Source organism: Cibotium barometz, chromosome 29 (genome assembly GCF_041138505.1).
Source record: "Cibotium barometz isolate CiBa-2024 chromosome 29, ASM4113850v1, whole genome shotgun sequence".
NCBI lineage: Eukaryota > Viridiplantae > Streptophyta > Polypodiopsida > Cyatheales > Cibotiaceae > Cibotium > Cibotium barometz.
In genome coordinates this window covers 45264316-45290211 of record NC_141074.1, presented here as the reverse complement: position 1 = coordinate 45290211, position 25896 = coordinate 45264316, and the positions used below count along the sequence as shown (strand labels likewise).

General features: G+C 38.4%; 3 protein-coding genes across 4 annotated transcripts; all 3 read left to right on the top strand.

Annotated features, from left to right (window-relative positions):
- Positions 1–1434: 1434 nt before the first annotated feature.
- LOC147622252 (sugar carrier protein A-like) lies at positions 1435–6148 on the top strand. Its single transcript, XM_086823361.1, has 3 exons — positions 1435–1708; positions 4175–4776; positions 5607–6148. The coding sequence occupies exons 1-3, from the start codon at positions 1537–1539 to the stop codon at positions 5718–5720; spliced, it is 888 nt and encodes a 295-aa protein (XP_086679487.1). The 5' UTR covers positions 1435–1536; the 3' UTR covers positions 5721–6148.
- Positions 6149–11797: 5649 nt separating this feature from the next.
- On the top strand, positions 11798–16407 carry LOC147622251 (sugar transport protein MST4-like). 2 transcript variants are annotated; one of them, XM_086823360.1, is made up of 4 exons: positions 11798–12015; positions 12445–12767; positions 14506–14906; positions 15552–16407. In XM_086823360.1, the coding sequence occupies exons 1-3, from the start codon at positions 11844–11846 to the stop codon at positions 14842–14844; spliced, it is 834 nt and encodes a 277-aa protein (XP_086679486.1). In that variant the 5' UTR covers positions 11798–11843; the 3' UTR covers positions 14845–14906; positions 15552–16407. The 2 variants fall into 2 exon arrangements, with proteins under 2 accessions (XP_086679486.1, XP_086679485.1); XM_086823359.1 differs by lacking the exon at positions 14506–14906 and having other exon boundaries at positions 11804–12015.
- Positions 16408–17640: 1233 nt separating this feature from the next.
- LOC147622250 (sugar transport protein MST4-like) lies at positions 17641–22053 on the top strand. The gene is made up of 4 exons (XM_086823358.1): positions 17641–17807; positions 18237–18559; positions 20059–20679; positions 21504–22053. The coding sequence occupies exons 1-4, from the start codon at positions 17711–17713 to the stop codon at positions 21912–21914; spliced, it is 1452 nt and encodes a 483-aa protein (XP_086679484.1). The 5' UTR covers positions 17641–17710; the 3' UTR covers positions 21915–22053.
- Positions 22054–25896: the final 3843 nt, after the last annotated feature.

Genomic DNA, 25896 nt, shown 5'->3' with positions numbered 1-25896 from the left:
AGTAATTAAATAATGTCAATAGTATAAATAAAGATTTGATTTTTCATACATTGATATATGTTGTCCCTTGTTTACAGGACCCTGCACAAGAAGATGAGGAAGAAGACGAGGAAGAAGGAGGCGGAGAAGGGAGCGCAAAAGGGAGCGAGGAGTAGTGCTAGCTACTCTTTTTTGTACTTAGCCACTGGCTTGGCTTCATGCCTCTTGTATATACAATCCTCTTATTTTTGGTACTTGAAGCCACAGGATGTGGCCTAGCTTCGTGCTATATGTACATACAAGCACTTTTTGAGCTATCAATTAATGCCTTGTAACTAAACGTTTTGGAGTTGTAATGTTTTATTTGGAATTGTAATTAATGTCGGCTATAGACATGCTTGCAAGAGTGCTAATTAAAATGCGGTTGGCTGTAAGAATTGAATTACACAGTGTGATGGGATTCCTGTAACTACATAACATACACAACATACACAGCATTCTATTCAAGCACACAAAATTTAAAAAATATTTTGTAGCGCGTCTATAAACGCATCTATATACGCGTTTGTCTATTCAAGAAGCGTCTATTTGCCCGTCTATAAATGCCTCTATAATTGCGTCTATAAACGCATCTATGCATGCGTTTGTATGTTTTTTAAAATTTCTCCTCGACCGTCTATTTGCGCGTCTATAGGAGCGTCTGTTTGCTATCTTTTAAACCCACCTTTAGACGCGGGTCTGTAGACGCACAAATAGACGTGCAAATAGACGCGCCCGTAAGATTTTTTTTAGTTGAGTAAACACGTCTGTGTGCGCATTTGTAGGTACTTTGTCCTGTTGTGTGAGGCTTGAAAATTGGAGGATTGGAAAGCACAAAGTGGAAAGAATCTAGTATTTTTTAAAAAATTCCCAGTATTCACTTATATAAATTAAATCCCTTTAAATGGTAAACTATAAGATAGGTTCTATTGAAAAAATAAAAAGATAACAGAACAAGATTTGTATGCCTTAAAAAAAGGGCAATGATTGAAAAGTAATTGTATTCATTATGTAGGAATGCTAAAGCACCTTGAGTGTGTGAAAATAATTATGATTGAGAAGCATAATACCTTTATTGGGATGAAAGTGCTTTAGATTGGTGCTAGAAAAAAACCATCCTTTAGTGTATTTTGTTCGGATTAAAATTCAAAAAAAAATCCGATTGAATATACTCGTCTTTATAAAAATTGACAGGCTTTTAGTGACAAAAATCGGTTAATAAAATGAGATTTTGAATAAGGGAAACCAATTGTCCTCCAATTGTCTTTTTTCTCACTGGATGGGATTTTTTTTTCTCCAGCAGTGCTTTAGATTGTGTGATACTAAGTGTGAGATCCAAAGTTTTTCTTTTTCCAAGGGACACGTTAATTTCATGGGATAGTAAGAAAAAAAATCAAGAATACTTGAAAAGTAAGTATGAGAGCAACATTTTTATTTTTTTAAGAAAGGAGCAATGATCACCTTGCAACTAAGAAAGTGAAGGTGGCGGACACATTAAGGTAAAGAGAATGAGCTCTTATGAAAACCTTCCAACCTTCTCATTGTAAGTACCCTAAAATCTCTGCTCCATTCACCTTCACTCCTAAGGCTCTCATGGATCCAAAAGAGGAGCTCACTTTTTACGTCTTGCTTACGTGCATCATGGCCTCTTGTGGAGGGTTCATCTATGGCTACGATATTTCCGTTGCTGGTTTGCTCCTCTCCTCTCAAAATTCAAGTAGATTGCTGCAATTTTGTTACTGATTGCAAGGTCTTAATAAAAGGCGACATCAGGGCGCTAGATCAATGATACTGTAGAATAAGATTAGGGTGTAAATATGTCGATTAAGGCTTAAGCATACTGTATCATTACCAGGTGTTATTGGCGTCGATTAGGAATGATATTGCCCTCGATTAGGGTTTAAACATACAACATACAACTAATGGTACTGTAGAACAAGATTAGGGTATAATGTCGACCAAGGCTTAAGCATACTGTATTATTACCAGGTGTTATTGGCGTCGATTACGGCTTAAGCATACAACATAAATAGAACCTATACTGTATCATTACTAGGTTATATTGGCGTCGATTAAGGCTTAAGCATACTTATACTATGGCGGCTCGAAAACTTGACAGGAGGTACGTCCGTTATGAATGGATTTTTGGAGAAGTTCTATCCGAAGGTGCTTAGAGAGAAGCAAGCTGCAAGTGAAGCCGACGCCTTCTGCAAGTACAACAATCAGGTGTTGGAGCTGTATAGCTCATCGCTGTATCTTGCAGCTCTACCGGCAACCTTGTTAGCGTCCAAGGTGACCAAAAGCTTTGGAAGGAAACGCTCCATGCTGGCTGCAGGCCTTTTTTTTCGACGTGGGTTCGATCCTTGGCAGTGCTGCGCAGAACCTTGGCATGTTGCTTGCGGGCCGGGGCTTTGCTAATCACGTAAGCTTTCACCCAAACGCATTCAGCTTTTCAGGCTTACAAGAGGTTTTCACCCAAAAGCTTTTCAAGGCTTAGAGATGATTAGGCGGGCAATGGTGGGTTAACGGCTATACCGTGATTAGGCTATACTTTTGGAGAGGACCATACTAACTAGCTAATTTAATTTCAACCTTATAAGGTTTTGAAACCTTATAAGGTTAAAAAAACGTGACTAAAACCTTTCCTCGATAGTAACACTACATATTTTGCAAGTGTGTCCTCTTGCATTTCTCTCTCTTAATGGAACTCCTCTCTCTCTCTTAATGGATTTCGAGTCCCACCGTTGGTTGTATATGCCCTCGTGTTTTATTCTACCTACGTTAATCTCTCTCTCTCTCTCTCTCTCTCTCTCTCTCGCGTCTATAGGCTTTGTGCACTAGATGAGCTCGAGAATATTTCTCTCCCTCTTTCTCTCTCACACTCACACACACATAAGTGTATACACATTTTATCGTCGTACACAGTGCCAGGGCTGAAATTTGAAGGCTGCAGTGGGCTCCAAAGCCCTTTTCAGCCTTCAAATGCAACCCACCTTCAACCCTAGGGTTTCAAAAAAAGGCCATCCAAAGTAAAATTTACTGAGTAATGGGTTTTACTTGAAGGCCACGGTACCTTGTACAGGCATGCACTTTTTAAAATCCAAGGCAGGGTTACAAATTTCAACCCTGGTATAGACCCTCTATCTCTTTCATACTACACACATAACCTCTCTCTCTCTCTCTCTCTCTCTCTCTCTCTCTCTCTCTCTCTCTCTCTCTCGGACCTAGTGTGTCTCCTTGGAGAGCTACTGGATGAAAAGGGGATAGACTGCTTGCTCCACGGGGTTGTCCCCTTGCAAAAACTTTTATACCACATGCATTGCGCATGTCTTCAAAATACCCCTATTTTCTTAAAAAAATATACGTGCGTGTAAGCATGTATTTTAAATAATCCTTGTATAACATTTTCATGTAAATTAATTACATCAAACAACTGTGTTTAAACTCATGTTGCATTGCATGTGGCAGATAAGTCCCTCAATTAAAATCAACTTCCCCCACCCCTTGCTCAATGTTTGTTTTCTATGTGTGTGTGGTGGGGTGTGTACGCCACTGTGCAAGAAAGCTACACCTAGATTAGCCTAAGATTAGCTTAATTAACTTTGATTAGCCTAGATTAGAGAGAAATCTAGAGAAGTCTGAAGATATCCAATATCAAAGTGACATTCAAAGTCTACCATCATCCTAGGGCTAATGCCTTTTATAGTTCCAAGGCCCTCATGTCGTAACACCGCATATGTAAGCACTCCTAAGTCCCATGTACCTAGGCCCATCCCCATGTGCATGTGCAAGCCTAAAATCCTTTTGTCCTTGGCATTATCAAAAGAAAAGTGCTAGAACACGTTTGTAAGAGGAGGAGCAGACTTCGCTACATAATCATAGGGAAGGGGGCCAATTGCACTTGCAAAACATAAGCTTCGTCAGTATATTTTAGTAGCTGGATTGCTGGCCCTCATTAATAAAGTGGGATAGCAACAGGAAGCTAGCACTAATAAAAGCAAAGTGGAGTACTAGTAAAAGCCGAAAGTGCCCTGGAATCAAATTATATCGAAAGTGAAAACTAACCTATGATCAATAAATATTAGTAGAATTAACCTATGATCAATATATATTAGTAGAATTTGATAATGAGTGGATGTATGGTGAACTACCACAGGCTGTACCGTTGTATTTGTCGGAAATTGCACCACCAAGGTGGCGGGGGAGACTGGTGGCGCTCTTCCCATTGAACGGCGTGTCTGGGTTCCTGATAGGCAACCTTGTGAATTTCGCAGCTTCCAAAGTTCATCCGTGGGGGTGGCGCCTGTCATTAGGGGCGGCTGGAGTTCCGGCAGTTCTGCTAACTGTGGCAGCGCTGTGAGTTTGATAGAGCGGGGCCACTTGCAGCAAGCGAAGGCAGTGCTTTCCAAGCTGAGAGGAAGCTCCGACCAAATAGAAAAAGAGCTGAACGACCTGCTAAGGAGCAGTAGGGCGGAGCAAGCCTCTTTCAAGAGCTTGTTCGAGCGTCGCAACCTTCCCCAACTGGCGATGGCGTTCTCTTTTCCTCTGTTTCAGCAGATGGCCGGCAGCGACGCCATCATATTCTATGGCCCCCTCCTCTTCAAGACTGTTGGCTTCAAGGACTCCGCCGCACTCTACTCTGCCGTCATCACAGGCACCGTCATCCTCATTGGAAATTGCATCTCCTTCTATCTAGTTGATATAGCAGGCCGTCGCATTCTCCTCCTCGTCCCCAGCCTCTTCATGATAACCGCTCAGGTAATCTCTTTGACATGAAAGAACATGGCATTTTCAGATCAATGTTACAGACATGTATGTTTTAATTTATCAGTTTTTTTATATTAAAGTTCCTTGTTTAGAAAAATGTATGCACTTATGTTTTGGAAGTTTTTTTCTTTCCCTCAAATAAAAAGTTATTTGCTCATGCACTTATGTTTTAGAAGTTAAGTTTTTTTTTTCCAAATAAAAAGTTATTTGTTCATATAAACGTATGCACCTATGTTTTAAAAGTAAAGTTGTTTGTTGAAGGAAAAGAGAAGAAGATAAAATTGTATAACATAAGCAAAAGTCCAAAATGGCCTATATTGTGATCACATACATAACATAAAGACCATGTCTATGTGTGAACTAACTATATAGCCTAGAAAAAAAGGAAATATTTAAAAAAGTGTCTTACTAATCAACCAAGTCCTTAAATGAGAGATGATCATATAAATAACAAAGTAGGAAAAAGTTGGTGATAAGGGTGCATTGCAAGCTGTGCAGACTTGGTTGGTGTGCTTGGGGTAACTAATTATGCTTGGGGTGTGCTTGGGGTAACTAATTATGCATCCTTATAGAGACTCAATTGGGTGTTATGAACTACTTGTTTTTAGTATGTATTGTCATCTTAGTGGCTTTTATATATATATATATATATATGTATATATACACATGCGAATGCATACACATATACATACACATATATACACACATGCATATGCATACACATATACATACATATATATATATATTATGCATGTACAATTAAAAAGCAGCATTAGTTGTTGCTAAGTTCATGCTAATTATTTACGTAATGAAATGATTAGGTGGTGATGACTATCATTTTTCGACTGGGACTCTCCAAGGAAGCACGGCAGCAACGCTATGATGTTCCTTTTCGCTTTGATGTTGGTGCCCGAAACCAAAGGTGTGCACATTAGTCAGAATAGGTTGCTATGGGAAAGCCATTGGTTTTGGAGGAGGTGTAATTGAACCTTCTACCATTCAAAAGCTTATAAGTACACTCTTTGGGAATGTAACATGAACTAATATACAACACCACCATCAATACACATCTATCGTGAAACTCATGAGTTTCGAATGTATATACATGTCACATGCTTCTAATCTCCTGAACTTAAGAGCTTTTATCTATAGTGATACTCATAGAAAGTGAGTGTCAAATGTATGTACATGTTTGGGAGCTTCTAATCTCTTGAACTTCAGAGCTTTTATCTATCACATGATACTCACAGAAATTGATGAGTGTCAAGTGCATGTACATGTCACATGTTTTGGAGCTTCTAATCTCTTGAACTTAAGAGCTTTTATGTAAAGAGAAAACTCAAGAAGCAACTATGCTTGAGAATGCAAGAACTTGTTCTCGTTGGTTAATACATTGAAGCAATATAATAGAACTAGACCAATAATTAGAAGAACCCCCTTTTATTTTCTATCTTGATTGTGGATTTAGTAAATGTTTTTTTACATTGTTTAGTGATAGACATAGCTTGTCCACCAATCAGTGTAGCTTATCCACCATCAATATGATAAACTTGGTGTAGCGTGTAAGGTAGTTCTATGGATGTAGCAAATAAGGTGGTTGTAAGGATGTTTCCTATGATTCAACTTGACATTTTTTAGGAGGTCCGGACATTCATGCATCGTCCAACCTCAATTCCATAGCTTGTAAAATTTCATAGTATAGGCAATATTCTTGGAAACCAACAGTTGTTGCCACACCGCCCATGATGTGTCATGATACCACGCCACATGCATAACATACATGGCTGGCTAACATATGTGCCCAGTGTGCTTTCTAGAGCCGTTAGCACACTTGGAGAGGTACACATGTCTGCATGGGCTTACAGAGGTTCTGGCATGCTAAGGCAAGTCCCCACCCTGCCTAACCAACCCTCCAATCTTCCATAAAAGATATGCTTGGGGGAGTTAAAAATAGTCCAGGGGTCCCTTTTTCATCTTTCACACTACCTTTTTATGTGGGATTACTTGGCCTTCCCTTTTCCATCTTACCGATAGGAGGGGTCCCTCTGGAATATATATACCCTTTCATCTTCCACACTACCTTTTTATGTGGGATTAGTTGGCCTCCCTTTTTCCATCTTGGAATCCCCACTACCCCGAGTAAGATTTTCACCTCCATTATCCCCCTCCAATTTCGCAAGCAGGGAAGTGGCCCGAGACCATGAATTGGGATGGCGCTACTATGCATTTTGACGTGGTATCTGAGCGCTCAAGCTTCTGGTCTTGGGCGACCCTCGCTTCTATCTTTGGGTGGCTCGAATAGAGAGGGGTGAAAATTCCAGCATCAAATGATCGTAAGGTGTGTTGGTGTGGATTATCTCATGTGTGGAAACATGGGAAGTTGAAGAGCCATATATAGGCTAGAGTTGCACCTTGTTGTGCTTGTGGTGGTGCATTGCTTGGTCATCTTGATGGCCTAGATTGTGCTTGGACATGGCAGCACTACTTTAAATTCTCACAAGTATAATCAAGATTTTCGTTTTTGCTGGACCATTTTTGAGATCCTTGTGATTTTTTAACCAACCCTCTAATAAGAAGTCATATGTAAAGGCCATTCCTCCTATGCTAGTTCCATTCATTAAGAATAGATTGATAACCAATTTTGGTTAAACCATTAGGAAAAATATGGACTACAAAAAGGGCACTGTAAGGATTAGCCTATTTTTCATTTAAAAATGACTTCATAACCATAATTAATTTCAAAAAATAAAATTTTATTACTAGTTTTAGTCCACAACTAGCTTCTTGTAGTCTATATGAAAAATATCTCATATGATTTTTGTTTTTGTCATCTATATGTCTACTTTAATCTTACCATGATCCTTCTTTCATTCTTAACCTTAGGTTGAACCATACTTCCCTTGGAGGATATGAATAACATGAAAAAATGTAAGATAAATATCCATATTCATGTAGAAGAGGAATATGTATCGATCAAGGGTCCTTATGTAAGACAACCACATTGGATAATGCATCCACTTTTTCACTTAGGTCTAAGGGAATGAAACATGTAGACTCATGGGTTAATGGTGCGCTCTATTCACCCGACCCATTGACCTTAGGTAACCCACCATGTAGTGATTTAATTAAATTAGTTTGTCACACCGGGCGGTGATAGAAAAAACAGATTTCTAGGATATTGTAAACATCTAGCGGTGTATGGTGAGGCTTACATGCAACAAACACACACATCAAATTTTGCATCAAGAAACAAGATAAATTAAGTGTAAGACGTAGAGAATAACAAAGAGAAGGAGATGCAAATCAAGAAACAAGATAAATTAAATAAGCTTAAAGCCAAATTTCACCATTTGAAAAACACTTGAATAGGTACAAGGGAACACCAGAGCTATCAAAAAATTGATAGCCTTATAATAGGCGGTAGTGCTAGGAAAAGGAGAATCATGGCTACAAGGTAAATGATTGAGTGTCGAATAAGTTACACTAGAGTTCTACAACTAACACTTTCTTTTATGGTTGCATTTCATAAACTATTTGATTGATGTATCGGGAAATGCTTAAACTTATGTTTATAGACTTTTTTAAATCTTGTATTAGGAAGAAAGACATGTTGGCCATTATTTTTGATCCCAATTATAAGAGAATTTGTGATGTTTTCAAGAAAGAAATCATGAAGGACATTGAGGGGTGTTGAGTGCAAATGATATTCAAAACGCTTATGATGAAGCAGATATTAGTGGAGATCACAAGGACTTTGAGTCGATTTGTTAACCCCATTTATGGTGGCGGTTACCTGGGTGAATGGCTTCGATAGGCCACACTGGATTTTCTTCGAAGCATTCAGAGTCATTACGAGTGATTAGCATCAAAGGTTTTATTAATTTGGAGCACTTTGTAATTTTGTCTGCTCGAGCAGTTTTTTGCACTTCATGCATAACTTATGATTTTTCCACTCTAATGTGTTACACACGATGTGAACGAGGGATAAACGTGCTAAGTGTAATGTCGGCATCAAGTTTACATGTATACTAGTATTTTAGCACACACTAGATGATAGATTTACTCAATGGCCGCCCGTGCCGCACTACTACAAGACAAGCAAATACCGATGTATTTTCCAACAAAAAAGAATTTCTTGTAAAATTTGTGATCATCTATAAGTGCGTCAAAAAAAGTGTCACTATAAAATCATCGAAAGCATTGTTGAAAAAGATGTCACAATACACGTCGAAATAAACATTGGAAATGAAATGTTTTCGACACTTTTTTCAATGTGTATACCGATGTTTTATTCCGACCATATACCGACAGGCACAAGAAATTTTTGACATAAATTTTGATGAACGCATGCAAATTCTTACTCCCATTCCGATGATTTTTCTGACGAATGCAGGTATAAAGCTTTTTTGGCATATACCGACGGACACAAGAAATTTTTGACATAAATTTCGATGAACGCATGCAAATTCTTACTTCCATTCCGATGATTTTTCTGACGAATGCAGGTATAAAGTTTTTTTGGCATAATGGTACATCCAGGTACAGTTCTATACCTAGATGCAACATTATGCCAAATATGTAAAGACTTTATTGCATTTGTATTCAACTGAGGTTTTACACAAACTTAAAGAATTAAGGCAAACAAAGATATATTGATACAAAATCAAGTTTCATTAATGGATATCAAACCACAAAGATACATTGTTACTAGTTTTGCTTATATCAATCCTTATACCATAAATGTTGTATACAAAAAGTTTCCTCATATGCAAGCGAACTATACATGCCCAAGAGATACCCCCCCATCACAATGTTTTGTGACAATTGATCTGCTATCTCACTTTCTCATTCTCCCAAGGTCTCCAACAAGCTCAAGGATGTGAAGATTGCATACCACGTACTCAAAGAGGTGGTCAAAAAAGAAGAATACATCACCATGTAGTACGTCTCTACCCAAGAGAACCTGGCGGACTTCCTCACCAAGCCCGTTCCTCACGACAAACATCGCTTCTCGTGCCTTGGTGTTGGGATCCTCTCTGGTGTCCATTTGAGGGGGGACTCATCCTCTGAAGCAGCATCTCATTAGATTGTAGTAGGTTCAAATGTTAACCTCTTGCCTTAAGGGGGGATGCTAGCAATTAATGCAAGGTGTCCATTTGAATTACCTTTATTCCATGCATGATTCTAGGAAATATTCTAGGAAGCATATTTCTATCTCCTATCTAGAATGCAACAGTCACCTGTTTTAACGGTCACCTCCATATATAGTGACCTAATCTTGTATAAAGGCCCAACCATTGTAAACGTTTGATATGAATGAAATACATCAAGTGATTGCTTCCTAGTCTATCTCCTTCTCTTCTCCTTCTCTGTCTCTTCCTCTCTCTTGTCATATCATTCTCCTTACCATTTTTCTACTCTATGTGAAGTTCTCACACCCGGTTGCTAGTGTTGCTGTGGCGGATGGTTCTACTGCCAGATTCTAAAGCACACAAAGTGCCACACAGTTTCTGAGGGTTCTAATATCATTTGATAGGTGTTACAATCCAATTTTTACCAGTCCGAGTCTGAGGTTCCAGTCAGAGGACGTGTTTGCCTGCTGTTGCTGCAGTTGATGTTATCTATCTCTGTGAGACAGATGTAAATTTTGGCCATTATTTGTACTAATGGACTTTTTCGAGTTGTGTAGAAATTGTCAAAAACTACTATGATCAAGCACAATCATTTGAATCTTTGAATTATTATTAGAATCACGAAAACATGCACTTTTATTTGTTGCATGAGTATTTGTACCCTAAAATTCAGACCAATTCATAGATTGTCAATGTTTTTTTTAAAGAGTCTTGTTTGGATCATTTCTAAATCGTTTATTTGTGGGTAAAAGTTGTTAAATTTGCTTAAAACCACCACTTTTAAAGGAAACATCCCTATCCTTAAAGAAATCATTTAAAGATGTCAAATATTTCTCCTTACTAACAAATAATATTATGCACATTAATCAACAATAATGATAATTCCTACCAAATCATATTTGACCCTCAACATTCTCTTTTAAAATAAAAAAAGAAGGCTATAAATCATCCTTTAGAGTGAGGCTCTTGCAACTAAGTTTGTGTTTTATTTCTACCTTGAGAGAACCCATTGAGAAACTATAGTTTTTAATACTCCTAGTCTCAACATCTAGAAAGAAAACATGATAATAATCGCTTAAAAATATAAAAAAAACTGGTGATGCTGATTTGCCACACAAATTATGTAGGCAAGGTAAAAAATACTTTTAGGAACCAATACATAATAAAGGTCTTAAAAAAATCTCCAAATTAATATTTTTGTGAGGCTTGAAAATTGGAGGATTGGAAAGCACAGTGGAAAGAATCTGGTATTTTTTTAAAATTTCCACTATTCACTTAAATAATAAATGGTAAACTATAAGATGGGTTCTATTGAAAAAATAAAAAGATAACAGAACAAGGTTGGAAGGAAAAAGGAAAGAGCCTTGTATGCCTTAAAAAAAAGGGCAATGATTGAAAAGTAATTGTATTCATTATGTAGGAATGCTAAAGCACATTGAGTGTGTGGAAATAATTATGATTGAGAAGCATAATACCTTTATTGGGATGAAAGTGCTTTAGATTGGTGCTAGAAAAAAACCATCCTTTAGTGTATTTTGCACGGATTAAAATTCAAAAAAAAAACTGATTGAATATACTCTTGTCTTTATAAAAATTGACAGGCTTTTAGTGATAAAAATCGGTTAATAAAATGAGATTTTGAATAAGGGAAACCAATTGTCCTCCAACTGTCTTTTTTCTCACTGGATGGGATTTTTTTTTCTCCAGCACTGCTTTAGATTGTGTGATACTAAGTGTGAGATCCAAAGTTTTTCTTTTTCCAAGGGACACGTTTATTTCATGGGATAGTAAAAAAAAAAAATCAAGAATACTTGAAAAGTAAGTATGAGAGCAACATTTTTATTTTTTTAAGAAAGGAGCAATGATCACCTTGCAACTAAGAAAGTGAAGGTGGCGGACACATTAAGGTAAAGAGAATGAGCTCTTATGAAAACCTTCCAACCTTCTCATTGTAAGTACCCTAAAATCTCTGCTCCATTCACCTTCACTCCTAAGGCTCTCATGGATCCAAAAGAGGAGCTCACTTTTTACGTCTTGCTTACGTGCATCATGGCCTCTTGTGGAGGGTTCATCTATGGCTACGATATTTCCGTTGCTGGTTTGCTCCTCTCCTCTCAAAATTCAAGTAGATTGCTGCAATTTTGTTACTGATTGCAAGGTCTTAATAAAAGGCGACATCAGGGCGCTAGATCAATGATACTGTAGAATAAGATTAGGGTGTAAATATGTCGATTAAGGCTTAAGCATACTGTATCATTACCAGGTGTTATTGGCGTCGATTAGGAATGATATTGCCCTCGATTAGGGTTTAAACATACAACATACAACTAATGCTACTGTAGAATAAGATTAGGGTATAATGTCGACCAAGGCTTAAGCATACTGTATTATTACCAGGTGTTATTGGCGTCGATTACGGCTTAAGCATACAACATAAATAGAACCTATACTGTATCATTACTAGGTTATATTGGCGTCGATTAAGGCTTAAGCATACTTATACTATGGCGGCTCGAAAACTTGACAGGAGGTACGTCCGTTATGAATGGATTTTTGGAGAAGTTCTATCCGAAGGTGCTTAGAGAGAAGCAAGCTGCAAGTGAAGCCGACGCCTTCTGCAAGTACAACAATCAGGTGTTGGAGCTGTATAGCTCATCGCTGTATCTTGCAGCTCTACCGGCAACCTTGTTAGCGTCCAAGGTGACCAAAAGCTTTGGAAGGAAACGCTCCATGCTGGCTGCAGGCCTTTTTTTCGACGTGGGTTCGATCCTTGGCAGTGCTGCGCAGAACCTTGGCATGTTGCTTGCGGGCCGGGTGTTGTTGGGTTGCGGCATCGGCTTTGCTAATCACGTAAGCTTTCACCCAAACGCATTCAGCTTTTCAGGCTTACAAGAGGTTTTCACCCAAAAGCTTTTCAAGGCTTAGAGATGATTAGGCGGGCAATGGTGGGTTAACGGCTATACCGTGATTAGGCTATACTTTTGGAGAGGACCATACTAACTAGCTAATTTAATTTCAACCTTATAAGGTTTTGAAAGAACTTTTGATTAAAAAAACGTGACTAAAACCTTTCCTCGATAGTAACACTACATATTTTGCAAGTGTGTCCTCTTGCATTTCTCTCTCTTAATGGAACTCCTCTCTCTCTCTTAATGGATTTCGAGTCCCACCGTTGGTTGTATATGCCCTCGTGTTTTATTCTACCTACGTTAATCTCTCTCTCTCTCTCTCTCTCTCTCTCTCTCTCTCTCTCGATCTCGATCTCTCGCGTCTATAGGCTTTGTGCACTAGATGAGCTCGAGAATATTTCTCTCCCTCTTTCTCTCTCACACTCACACACACACAAGTGTATACACATTTTATCGTCGTACACAGTGCCAGGGCTGAAATTTGAAGGCTGCAGTGGGCTCCAAAGCCCTTTTCAGCCTTCAAATGCAACCCACCTTCAACCCTAGGGTTTCAAAAAAAGGCCATCCAAAGTAAAATTTACTGAGTAATGGGTTTTACTTGAAGGCCACGGTACCTTGTACAAGCATTCACTTTTTGAAATCCAAGGCAGGGTTACAAATTTCAACCCTGGTATAGACCCTCTATCTCTTTCATACTACACACATAACCTCTCTCTCTCTCTCTCTCTCTCTCTCTCTCTCTCTCTCACCTAGTGTGTCTCCTTGGAGAGCTACTGGATGAAAAGGGGATAGACTGCTTGCTCCACGGGGTTGTCCCCTTGCAAAAACTTTTATACCACATGCATTGCGCATGTCTTCAAAATACCCCTATTTTCTTAAAAAAAATATACGTGCGTGTAAGCATGTATTTTAAATAATCCTTGTATAACATTTTCATGTAAATTAATTACATCAAACAACTGTGTTTAAACTCATGTTGCATTGCATGTGACAGATAAGTCCCTCAATTAAAATCAACTTCCCCCACCCCTTGCTCAATGTTTGTTTTCTATGTGTGTGTGGTGGTGTGTGTACGCCACTGTGCAAGAAAGCTACACCTAGATTAGCCTAAGATTAGCTTAATTAACTTTGATTATCCTAGATTAGAGAGAAAGCTAGAGAAGAAAGATATCCAATATCAAAATGACATTCAAAGTCTACCATCATCCTAGGGCTAATGCCTTTTATAGTTCCAAGGCCCTCATGTCGTAACACCGCATATGTAAGCGCTCCTAAGTCCCATGTCCCTAGGCCCATCCCCATGTGCATGTGCAAGCCTAAAATCCTTTTGTTATGTACTTGTCTAGTCCTTGGCACTATCAAAAGAAAAGTGCTAGAACACGTTTGGAAGAGGAGGAGCAGACTTCGCTACATAATCATAGGGAAGGGGGCCAATTGCACTTTCTAAGGTTTGAACCTTGCAAAACATAAGCTTCGTCAGTATAAAGTGGGATAGCAACAGGAAGCTAGCAATAATAAAAGCAAAGTGGAGCACTAGTAAAAGCTGAAAGTGCCCTGGAATCAAATTATATCTAAAGTGAAAACTAACCTATGATCAATAAATATTAGTAGAATTAACCTATGATCAATATATATTACTAGAATTTGATAATGAGTGGATGTATGGTGAACTACCACAGGCTGTACCGTTGTATTTGTCGGAAATTGCACCACCAAGGTGGCGGGGGAGACTGGTGGCGCTCTTCTCATTGAACGTCGTGTCTGGGCTCCTGATAGGCAACCTTGTGAATTTCGCAGCTTCCAAAGTTCATCCATGGGGATGGCGCCTGTCATTAGGTGCGGCTGGAGTTCCGGCAGTTCTGCTAACTTTGGCAGCGCTGTGGGTGGTGGAGCCCCCATCATATTCTATGGCCCCGTCCTCTTCAAGACTGTTGGCTTCAAGGACTCCGCCGCACTCTACTCTGCCGTCATCACAGGCACCGTCATCCTCATTGGAAGTTGCATCTTCTTCTATCTAGTTGATATAGCAGGCCGTCGCATTCTCCTCCTCGTCCCCAGCCTCTTCATGATAACAGCTCAGGTAATCTCTTTGACATGAAAGAACATGGCATGTTTAGATCAATGTTACAGACATGTATGTTTTAATTTATCAGTTTTTTTATATTAAAGCTCCTTGTTTAGAAAAATGTATGCACTTATGTTTTGGAAGATTTTTTTTTCCCTCAAATAAAAAGTTATTTGTTCATGCACTTATGTTTTAGAAGTTAATTTTTTTTTCCCAAATAAAAAGTTATTTGTTCATATAAATGTATGCACCTATGTTTTAAAAGTAAAGTTGTTTGTTGAAGGAAAAGAGAAGAAGATAAAATTGTATAACATAAGCAAAAGTCCAAAATGGCCTATATTGTGATCACATACATAACATAAAGACCATGTCTATGTGTGAACTAACTATTTAGCCTAGCAAAAAAGGAAATATTTAATAAAGTGTCTTACTAATCAACCAAGTCCTTAAATGAGAGATGATCATATAAATAACAAAGTAGGAAAAAGTTGGTGATAAGGGTGCATTGCAAGCTGTGCAGACTTGGTTGGTGTGCTTGGGGTAACTAATTATGCATCCTTATAGAGACTCAATTGGGTGTTATGAACTAGTTGTTTTTAGAATAAGCAGCATTAATTGTTGCTAAGCTCATGCTAATTATTTACGTAATGAAATGATTAGGTGGTGATGACTATCATTTTTCGACTGGGACTCCAAGGAAGCACGGCAACAACGCTATCTCACAATGCAAGCGTGTTGGAGGTGGCTATGGTGTGTTTATTTGTGTTGGCATTTTCAGTCTCATGGGGTCCTCTTTCGTGGGTATTGCCAAGCGAGCTGCTCTCTCCTGAGATGAGATCGGCAGGGCAAAGCGTGGTGGTCTTCGTTAACATGTTTTTCAAGTTCTTGATCGCTCAGACATTCTTGACCATGCTTTGTACTTTCAAATTTGCCATCTTCGTTTTCTTTAGCGGATGGGTTATCATTATGTTCCTTTTCGCTTTGATGTTGGTGCCCGAAACCAAAGGTGTGCACATTAGTCAGAATAGGTTGCTATGGGAAAGCCATTGGTTTTGGAGGAGGTGTAATTGAACCTTCTACCATTCAAAAGCTTATAAGTACACCCTTTGGGAATGTAACATGAACTAATATACAACACCACCATCAATACATGATACTGTCATCGTGAAACTCATGAGTTTCGAATGTATATACATGTCACATGTTTGGGATCTTCTAATCTCCTGAACTTAAGAGCTTTTATCTATAGTGATACTCATAGAAAGTGAGTGTCAAATGTATGTACATGTCTGGGAGCTTCTAATCTCTTGAACTTCAGGGCTTTTATCTATCACATGATACTCATAGAAATTGATGAGTGTCAAGTGCATGTACATGCATGTCACATGTTTTGGAGCTTCTAATCTCTTGAACTTAAGAGCTTTTTGGTACTTTAAGCCACATGATGTGGCTTAGCTTCGTGCTATATGTACATACAAGCACTTTTTGAGCTATCAATTAATGCCTTATAACTAAACGTTTTGAAGTTGTAATGTTTTATTTAAAATTGTAATTAATGTCGGCTATAGACATGCTTGTAAGAGTGCTAATTAAAATGCGGTTGGCTGTAAGAATTGAATTACACAATGTAGAAATGGGATTCCTGTAACTACATAGCATACACAACATACACAACATTCTGTTCAAGCACACAAAATTTAAAAAATATTCTGTAGCGTCTATATACGCGTCTGTCTGTTCAAGAAGCGTCTATTTGTGCGTCTACAAATGTCTCTATAATTGCGTCTATAAACGCGTCTATGTATGCGTTTGTATGTTTTTTAAAATTTCTCCTCGACCGTCTATTTGCGTGTCTATATGCGCGTCTATAGGAGCGTCTGTTTGCTATCTTTTAAATGCGCCTTTAGACGCGGGTCTGTAGACGCACTAATAGAGGTGCAAATAAACGCGCTCGTAAGTTTTTTTTTAGTTGAGTAAACACGTCTGTGTGCGCGTCTGTAGGTGCTTTGTCTTGTTGTGTGAGGCTTGAAAATTGGAGGATTGGAAAGCACAAAGTGGAAAGAATCTAGTATTTTTTTAAAAATTCCCACTATTCACTTATATAAATTAAATCCCTTTAAATGGTAAACTATAAGATGGGTTCTATTGAAAAAATAAAAAGATAACAGAACAAGGTTTGTATGCCTTAAAAAAAGGGCAATGATTGAAAAGTAATTGTATTCATTATGTAGGAATGCTAAAGCACATTGAGTGTGTGAAAATAATTATGATTGAGAAGCATAATACCTTTATTGGGATGAAAGTGCTTTAGATTGGTGCTAAAAAAACCCATCCTTTAGTGTATTTTGTACGGATTAAAATTAAAAAAAAACCAATTGAATTTACTCGTCTTTATAAAAATTGACAGGCTTTTAGTGATAAAAATCGGTTAATAAAATGAGATTTTGAATAGGGGAAACCAATTGTCCTCCAACTTGTCTTTTTTCTCAGTGGATGTGATTTTTTTTTCTCCAGCATTGCTTTAAATACTGCTTTAGATTGTGTGATACTAAGTGTGAGATCCAAAGTTTTTCTTTTTCCAAGGGACACGTTTATTTCATGGGATAGTAAAAAAAAAAATCAAGAATACTTGAAAAGTAAGTATGAGAGCAACATTTTTATTTTAAAAAAAAAGGAGCAATGATCACCTTGCAACAAAGAAAGTGAAGGTGGCGGACACATTAAGGTAAAGAGAATGAGTTCTTATGAAAACCTTCCAACCTTCTCATTGTAATTACCCTAAAATCTCTGCTCCATTCACCTTCACTCCTAAGGCTCTCATGGATCCAAAAGAGGAGCTCACTTTTTACGTCTTGCTTACGTGCATCATGGCCTCTTGTGGAGGGTTCATGTATGGCTACGATATTTCCGTTGCTGGTTTGCTCCTCTCCTCTCAAAACTCAAGTAGATTGCTGCAATTTTGTTACTGATTGCAAGGTCTTAATAAAAGGTGACATCAGGGCGCTAGATCAATGATACTGTAGAATAAGATTAGGGTGTAAATATGTCGATTAAGGCTTAAGCATACTGTATCATTACCAGGTGTTATTGGCGTCGATTAGGAATGATATTGCCCTCGATTAGGGTTTAAACATACAACATACAACTAATGGTACTGTAGAACAAGATTAGGGTATAATGTCGACCAAGGCTTAAGCATACTGTATCATTACCAGGTGTTATTGGCATCGATTACGGCTTAAGCATACAACATAAATAGAACCTATACTGGATCATTACTAGGTTATATTGGCGTCGATTAAGGCTTAAGCATACTTATACTATGGCGGCTCGAAAACTTGACAGGAGGTACGTCCGTTATGAATGGATTTTTGGAGAAGTTCTATCCGAAGGTGGTTAGAGAGAAGCAAGCTGCAAGCCAAGCCGACGCCTTCTGCAAGTACAACAATCAGGTGTTGGAGCTGTATAGCTCATCGCTGTATCTTGCAGCTCTACCGGCAACCTTGTTAGCGTCCAAGGTGACCAAAAGCTTTGGAAGGAAACGCTCCATGCTGGCTGCAGGCCTTTTTTTCGACGTGGGTTCGATCCTTGGCAGTGCTGCGCAGAACCTTGGCATGTTGCTTGCGGGCCGGGTGTTGTTGGGTTGCGGCATCGGCTTTGCTAATCACGTAAGCTTTTGGGTTAACGGCTATTTTGGAGAGGACCATACTAGCTAGCTAATTTAATTTCAGCCTTATAAGGTTTTGAAAAATCTTTTGATTAAAAAAACGTGACTAAAACCTTTCCTCGATAGCAACACTACATATTTTGCAAGTGCTTCCTCCTGCATTTCTCTCTCTCTTAATGGATTTCGAGTCCCATCATTGGTCGTATATGCCCTCGTGTTGCATTCTACTGACGTTAATACCTCTTTCTCTCTCTCTCTTGCGTCTATAGGCTTTGTACGCACTAGATGAGCTCGACAACATTTCTCTCCCTCTTTCTCTCTCACACACACAAGTGTATACACATTTTATTGTCGTACACAATGCCAGGGCTGAAATTTGAAGGCTGCAGTGGGCTCCAAAGCCCTTTTCAGCCTTCAAATGCAACCCACCTTCAACCCTATGGTTTCAAAAAAAGGCCATCCAAAGTAGAATTTACTGAGTAATGGGTCTTACTTGAAGGCCACGGTCTAGTAGAGACCCTCTATCTCTTTCATACACACATAACCTCTCTCCTTGCCTCTCTCTCTCTCTCTCTCTCTCTCGGACCTAGTGTGTCTCCTTGGAGCTAGTGGATGAAAAGGGGATAGACTGCTTGCTCCACGGGGATGTCCTCTTGCAAAAACTTATATACCACATGCATTGCGCATGTCTTCAAAATACCCCTATTTTCTTAAAAAAAATATACGTGCGTGTAAGCATGTATTTTAAATAATCCTTGTATAACATTTTCATGTAAATTAATTACATCAAACAACTGTGTTTAAACTCATGTTGCATTGCATGTGACAGATAAGTCCCTCAATTAAAATCAACTTCCCCCACCCCTTGCTCAATGTTTGTTTTCTATGTGTGTGTGGTGGTGTGTGTATGCCACTGTGCAAGAAAGCTACACCTAGATTAGCCTAAGATTAGCTTAATTAACTTTGATTAGCCTAGATTAGAGAGAAATCTAGAGAAGTCTAAAGATATCCAATATCAAAGTGACATTCAAAGTCTACCATCATCCTAGGGCTAATGCCTTTTATAGTTCCAAGGCCCTCATGTCGTAACACCGCATATGTAAGCACATAGGCCCATCCCCATGTGCATGTGCAAGCCTAAAATCCTTTTGTCCTTGGCATTATCAAAAGAAAAGAGCTAGAACACGTTTGCAAGAGGAGGAGCAGACTTCGCTACATAATCATAGGGAAGGGGGCCAATTGCACTTGCAAAACATAAGCTTCGTCAGTATATTTTAGTAGCTGGATTGCTGGCCCTCATTAATAAAGTGGGATAGCAACAGGAAGCTAGCACTAATAAAAGCAAAGTGGAGCACCAGTAAAAGCTGAAAGTGCCCTGGAATCAAATTATATCAAAAGTGAAAACTAACCTATGATCAATAAATATTAGTAGAATTAACCTATGATCAATATATATTAGTAGAATTTGATAATGAGTGGATGTATGGTGAACTACCACAGGCTGTACCGTTGTATTTGTCGGAAATTGCACCACCAAGGTGGCGGGGGAGACTGGTGGCGCTCTTCCCATTGAACGGCGTGTCTGGGTTCCTGATAGGCAACCTTGTGAATTTCGCAGCTTCCAAAGTTCATCCGTGGGGGTGGCGCCTGTCATTAGGGGCGGCTGGAGTTCCGGCAGTTCTGCTAACTGTGGCAGCGCTGTGGGTGGTGGAGTCCCCCATGAGTTTGATAGAGCGGGGCCACTTGCAGCAAGCGAAGGCAGTGCTTTCCAAGCTGAGAGGAAGCTCCGACCAAATAGAAAAAGAGCTGGACGACCTGCTAAGGAGCAGTAGGGCGGAGCAAGCCTCTTTCAAGAGCTTGTTCGAGCGTCGCAACCTTCCCCAACTGGCGATGGCGTTCTCTTTTCCTCTGTTTCAGCAGATGGCCGGCAGCGACGCCATCATATTCTATGGCCCCCTCCTCTTCAAGACTGTTGGCTTCAAGGACTCCGCCGCACTCTACTCTGCCGTCATCACAGGCACCGTCATCCTCATTGGAAATTGCATCTCCTTCTATCTAGTTGATATAGCAGGCCGTCGCATTCTCCTCCTCGTCCCCAGCCTCTTCATGATAACAGCTCAGGTAATCTCTTTGACATGAAAGAACATGGCATGTTACAGACATGTATGTTTTAATTTATCAGTTTTTTTATATTAAAGTTCCTTGTTTAGAAAAATGTATGCACTTATGTTTTGGAAGTTTTTTTTTCCCTCAAATAAAAACTTATTTGTTCATGCACTTATGTTTTAGAAGTTAAGTTTTCCAAATAAAAAGTTATTTGTTCATATAAATGTATGCACCTATGTTTTAAAAGTAAAGTTGTTTGTTGAAGGAAAAGAGAAGAAGATAAAATTGTATAACATAAGCAAAAGTCCAAAATGGCCTATATTGTGATCACATACATAACATAAAGACCATGTCTATGTGTGAACTAACTATTTAGCCTAGAAAAAAAGGAAATATTTAAAAAAGTGTCTTACTATAATCAACCAAGTCCTTAAATGAGAAATGATCATATAAATAACAAAGTAGGAAAAAGTTGGTGATAAGGGTGCATTGCAAGCTGTGCAGACTTGGTTGGTGTGCTTGGGGTAACTAGTTATGCATCCTTATAGAGACTCAATTGGGTGTTATGAACTAGTTGTTTTTAGTATGTATTGTCACCTTAATGGCTTATATATATATATATATATATATACATGCAAATGCATACACATATACATACACATATATACACACATGCATATGCATACACATATACATACATATATATATTATGCATGTACATATATTATAGTCTAAGTTTATTTATTGAATGGTCCACATAACTTCTACGTTTTTTAATTAAAAAGCAGCATTAATTGTTGCTAAGCTCATGCTAATTATTTACGTAATGAAATGATTAGGTGGTGATGACTATCATTTTTCGACTGGGACTCCAAGGAAGCACGGCAACAACGCTATCTCACAATGCAAGCGTGTTGGAGGTGGCTATGGTGTGCTTGTTTGTGTTGGCATTTTCAGTCTCATGGGGTCCTCTTTCGTGGGTATTGCCAAGCGAGCTGCTCTCTCCTGAGATGAGATCGGCAGGGCAAAGCGTGGTGGTCTTCGTTAACATGTTTTTCAAGTTCTTGATCGCTCAGACATTCTTGACCATGCTTTGTACTTTCAAATTTGCCATCTTCGTTTTCTTTAGCGGATGGGTTATCATTATGTTCCTTTTCGCTTTGATGTTGGTGCCCGAAACCAAAGGTGTGCACATTAGTCAGAATAGGTTGCTATGGGAAAGCCATTGGTTTTGGAGGAGGTGTAATTGAACCTTCTACCATTCAAAAGCTTATAAGTACACCCTTTGGGAATGTAACATGAACTAATATACAACACCACCATCAATACATGATACTGTCATCGTGAAACTCATGAGTTTCGAATGTATATACATGTCACATGTTTGGGATCTTCTAATCTCCTAAACTTAAGAGCTTTTATCTATAGTGATACTCATAGAAAGTGAGTGTCAAATGTATGTACATGTTTGGGAGCTTCTAATCTCTTGAACTTAAGAGCTTTTATGTAAAGAGAAAACTCAAGAAGCAACTATGCTTGAGAATGCAAGAACTTGTTCTCGTTAATACATTGAAGCAATATAATAGAACTAGACCAATAATTAGAAGAACCTCCTTTTAAATTTGCCATATTCGTTTTCTTTAGCGGATGTTCCTTTTCGCTTTGATGTTGGTGCCCGAAACCAAAGGTGTGCACATTAGTCAGAATAGGTTGCTATGGGAAACCCATTGGTTTTGGAGGAGGTGTAATTGAACCTTCTACCATTCAAAAGCTTATAAGTACACCCTTTGGGAATGTAACATGAACTAATATACAACACCACCATCAATACACATCTATCGTGAAACTCATGAGTTTCGAATGTACATACATGTCACATGCTTCTAATCTCCTGAACTTAAGAGCTTTTATCTATAGTGATACTCATAGAAAGTGAGTGTCAAATGTATGTACATGTTTGGGAGCTTCTAATCTCTTGAACTTCAGAGCTTTTATCTATCACATGATACTCACAGAAATTGATGAGTGTCAAGTGCATGTACATGTCACATGTTTTGGAGCTTCTAATCTCTTGAACTTAAGAGCTTTTATGTAAAGAGAAAACTCAAGAAGCAACTATGCTTGAGAATGCAAGAACTTGTTCTCGTTGGTTAATACATTGAAGCAATATAATAGAACTAGACCAATAATTAGAAGAACCCCCTTTTATTTTCTATCTTGATTGTGGATTTAGTAAATGTTTTTTTACATTGTTTAGTGATAGACATAGCTTGTCCACCAATCAATGTAGCTTATCCACCATCAATATGATAAACTTGGTGTAGCGTGTAAGGTAGTTCTATGGATGTAGCAAATAAGGTGGTTGTAAGGATGTTTCCTATGATTCAACTTGACCTTTTTTAGGAGGTCCGGACATTCATGCATCTTCCAACCTCAATTCCATAGCTTGTAAAATTTCATAGTATAGGCAATATTCTTGGAAACCAACAGTTGTTGCCACACCGCCCATGATGTGTCATGATATCACACCACATGCATAACATACATGGCTGGCTAACATATGTGCCCAGTGTGCTTTCTAGAGCCGTTAGCACACTTGGAGAGGTACACATGTCTGCATGGGCTTACAGAGGTTCTGGCATGCTAAGGCAAGTCCCCACCCTGCCTAACCAACCCTCCAATCTTCCATAAAAGATATGCTTGGGGGAGTTAAAAATAGTCCAGGGGTCCCTTTTTCATCTTTCACACTACCTTTATATGTGGGATTACTTGGCCTTCCCTTTTCCATCTTACCGATAGGAGGGGTCCCTCTGGAATATATATACCCTTTCATCTTCCACACTACCTTTTTATGTGGGATTAGTTGGCCTCCCTTTTTCCATCTTGAAATCCCCACTACCCCGAGTAAGATTTTCACCTCCATTATCCCCCTCAAATTTTGCAAGCAGGGAAGTGGCCCGAGACCATGAATTGGGATGGCGCTACTATGCATTTTGACGTGGTATCAGAGCGCTCAAGCTTCTGGTCTTGGGCGACCCTCGCTTCTATCTTTGGGTGGCTCGAATAGAGAGGGGTGAAAATTCCAGCATCAAATGATTGTAAGGTGTGTTGGTGTGGATTATCTCATGTGTGGAAACATGGGAAGTTGAAGAGCCATATATAGGCTAGAGTTGCACCTTGTTGTGCTTGTGGTGGTGCATTGCTTGGTCATCTTGATGGCCTAGATTGTGCTTGGACATGGCAGCGCTACTTTAAATTCTCACAAGTATAATCAAGATTTTCATTTTTGTTGGACCATTTTTGAGATCCTTGTGATTTTTTAACCAACCCTCTAATAAGAAGTCATATGTAAAGGCCATTCCTCCTATGCTAGTTCCATTCATTAAGAATAGATTGATAACCAATTTTGGTTAAACCATTAGGAAAAATATGGACTACAAAAAGGGCATTGTAAGGATTAGCCTATTTTTCATTTAAAAATGACTTCATAACCATAATTAATTTCAAAAAATAAAATTTTATTACTAGTTTTAGTCCACAACTAGCTTCTTGTAGTCTATATGAAAAATATCTCATATGATTTTTGTTTTTGTCATCTATATGTCTCCTTTAATCTTACCATGATCCTTCTTTCATTCTTAACCTTAGGTTGAACCATACTTCCCTTGGAGGATATGAATAACATGAAAAAATGTAAGATAAATATCCATATTCATGTAGAAGAGGAATATGTATCGATCAAGGGTCCTTATGTAAGACAACCACATTGGATAATGCATCCACTTTTTCACTTAGGTCTAAGGGAATGAAACATGTAGACTCATGGGTTAATGGTGTGCTCTATTCACCCGACCCATTGACCTTAGGTAACCCACCATGTAGTGATTTAACTAAATTAGTTTGTCACACCGGTGATAGAAAAAACAGATTTCTAGGATATTGTAAACATCTAGCGGTGTATGGTGAGGCTTACATGCAACAAACACACACATCAAATTTTGCATCAAGAAACAAGATAAATTAAGTGTAAGACGTAGAGAATAACAAAGAGAAGGAGATGCAAATCAAGAAACAAGATAAATTAAATAAGCTTAAAGCCAAATTTCACCATTTGAAAAACACTTGAATAGGTACAAGGGAACACCAGAGCTATCAAAAAATTGATAGCCTTATAATAGGCAGTAGTGCTAGGAAAAGGAGAATCATGGCTACAAGGTAAATGATTGAGTGTCGAATAAGTTACACTAGAGTTCTACAACTAACACTTTCTTTTATGGTTGCATTTCATAAACTATTTGATTGATGTATCGGGAAATGCTTAAACTTATGTTTATAAACTTTTTTAAATCTTGTATTAGGAAGAAAGACATGTTGGCCATTATTTTTGATCCCAATTATAAGAGAATTTATGATGTTTTCAAGAAAGAAATCATGAAGGACATTGAGGGGTGTTGAGTGCAAATGATATTCAAAACGCTTATGATGAAGCAGATATTAGTGGAGATCACAAGGACTTTGAGTCGATTTGTTAACCCCATTTATGGTGGCGGTTACCTGGGTGAATGGCTTCGATAGGCCACACTGGATTTTCTTCGAAGCATTCAGAGTCATTACGAGTGATTAGCATCAAAGGTTTTATTAATTTGGAGCACTTTGTAATTTTGTCTGCTCGAGCAGTTTTTTGCACTTCATGCATAACTTATGATTTTTCCACTCTAATGTGTTACACACGATGTGAACAAGAGATAAACGTGCTAAGTGTAATGTCGGCATCAAGTTCACATGTATACTAGTATTTTAGCACACACTAGATGATAGATTTACTCAATGGCCGCCCGTGCCGCACTACTACAAGACAAGCAAATACCGATGTATTTTCCAACAAAAAAGAATTTCTTGTAAAATTTGTGATCATCTATAAGTGCATCAAAAAAAGTGTCACTATAAAATCATCGAAAGCATTGTTGAAAAAGATGTCACAATACAGGTCGAAATAAACATTGGAAATGAAATGTTTTCGACACTTTTTTCGATGTATATACCGATGTTTTATTCCGACCATATACCGACAGGCACAAGAAATTTTTAACATAAATTTTGATGAACGCATGCAAATTCTTACTCCCATTCCGATGATTTTTCTGACGAATGCAGGTATAAAGCTTTTTTGGCATATACCGACGGACACAAGAAATTTTTGACATAAATTTCAATGAACGCATGCAAATTCTT

Bases quoted from the DNA above. Each gene is read 5' to 3' on its own strand.
- LOC147622252 (XM_086823361.1), top strand. From the start codon at position 1,537: ATGAAAACCTTCCAACCTTCTCATTGTAAGTACCCTAAAATCTCTGCT. The intron at 1,709-4,174 runs GTTTGCTCCTCT...GAACTACCACAG, and splicing joins CTACGATATTTCCGTTGCTG to GCTGTACCGTTGTATTTGTC. The intron at 4,777-5,606 runs GTAATCTCTTTG...TGAAATGATTAG, and splicing joins TCTTCATGATAACCGCTCAG to GTGGTGATGACTATCATTTT.
- LOC147622251 (XM_086823359.1), top strand. From the start codon at position 11,844: ATGAAAACCTTCCAACCTTCTCATTGTAAGTACCCTAAAATCTCTGCT. The intron at 12,016-12,444 runs GTTTGCTCCTCT...AAAACTTGACAG, and splicing joins CTACGATATTTCCGTTGCTG to GAGGTACGTCCGTTATGAAT. The intron at 12,768-15,551 runs GTAAGCTTTCAC...TGAAATGATTAG, and splicing joins GCATCGGCTTTGCTAATCAC to GTGGTGATGACTATCATTTT.
- LOC147622250 (XM_086823358.1), top strand. From the start codon at position 17,711: ATGGATCCAAAAGAGGAGCTCACTTTTTACGTCTTGCTTACGTGCATC. The intron at 17,808-18,236 runs GTTTGCTCCTCT...AAAACTTGACAG, and splicing joins CTACGATATTTCCGTTGCTG to GAGGTACGTCCGTTATGAAT. The intron at 18,560-20,058 runs GTAAGCTTTTGG...GAACTACCACAG, and splicing joins GCATCGGCTTTGCTAATCAC to GCTGTACCGTTGTATTTGTC.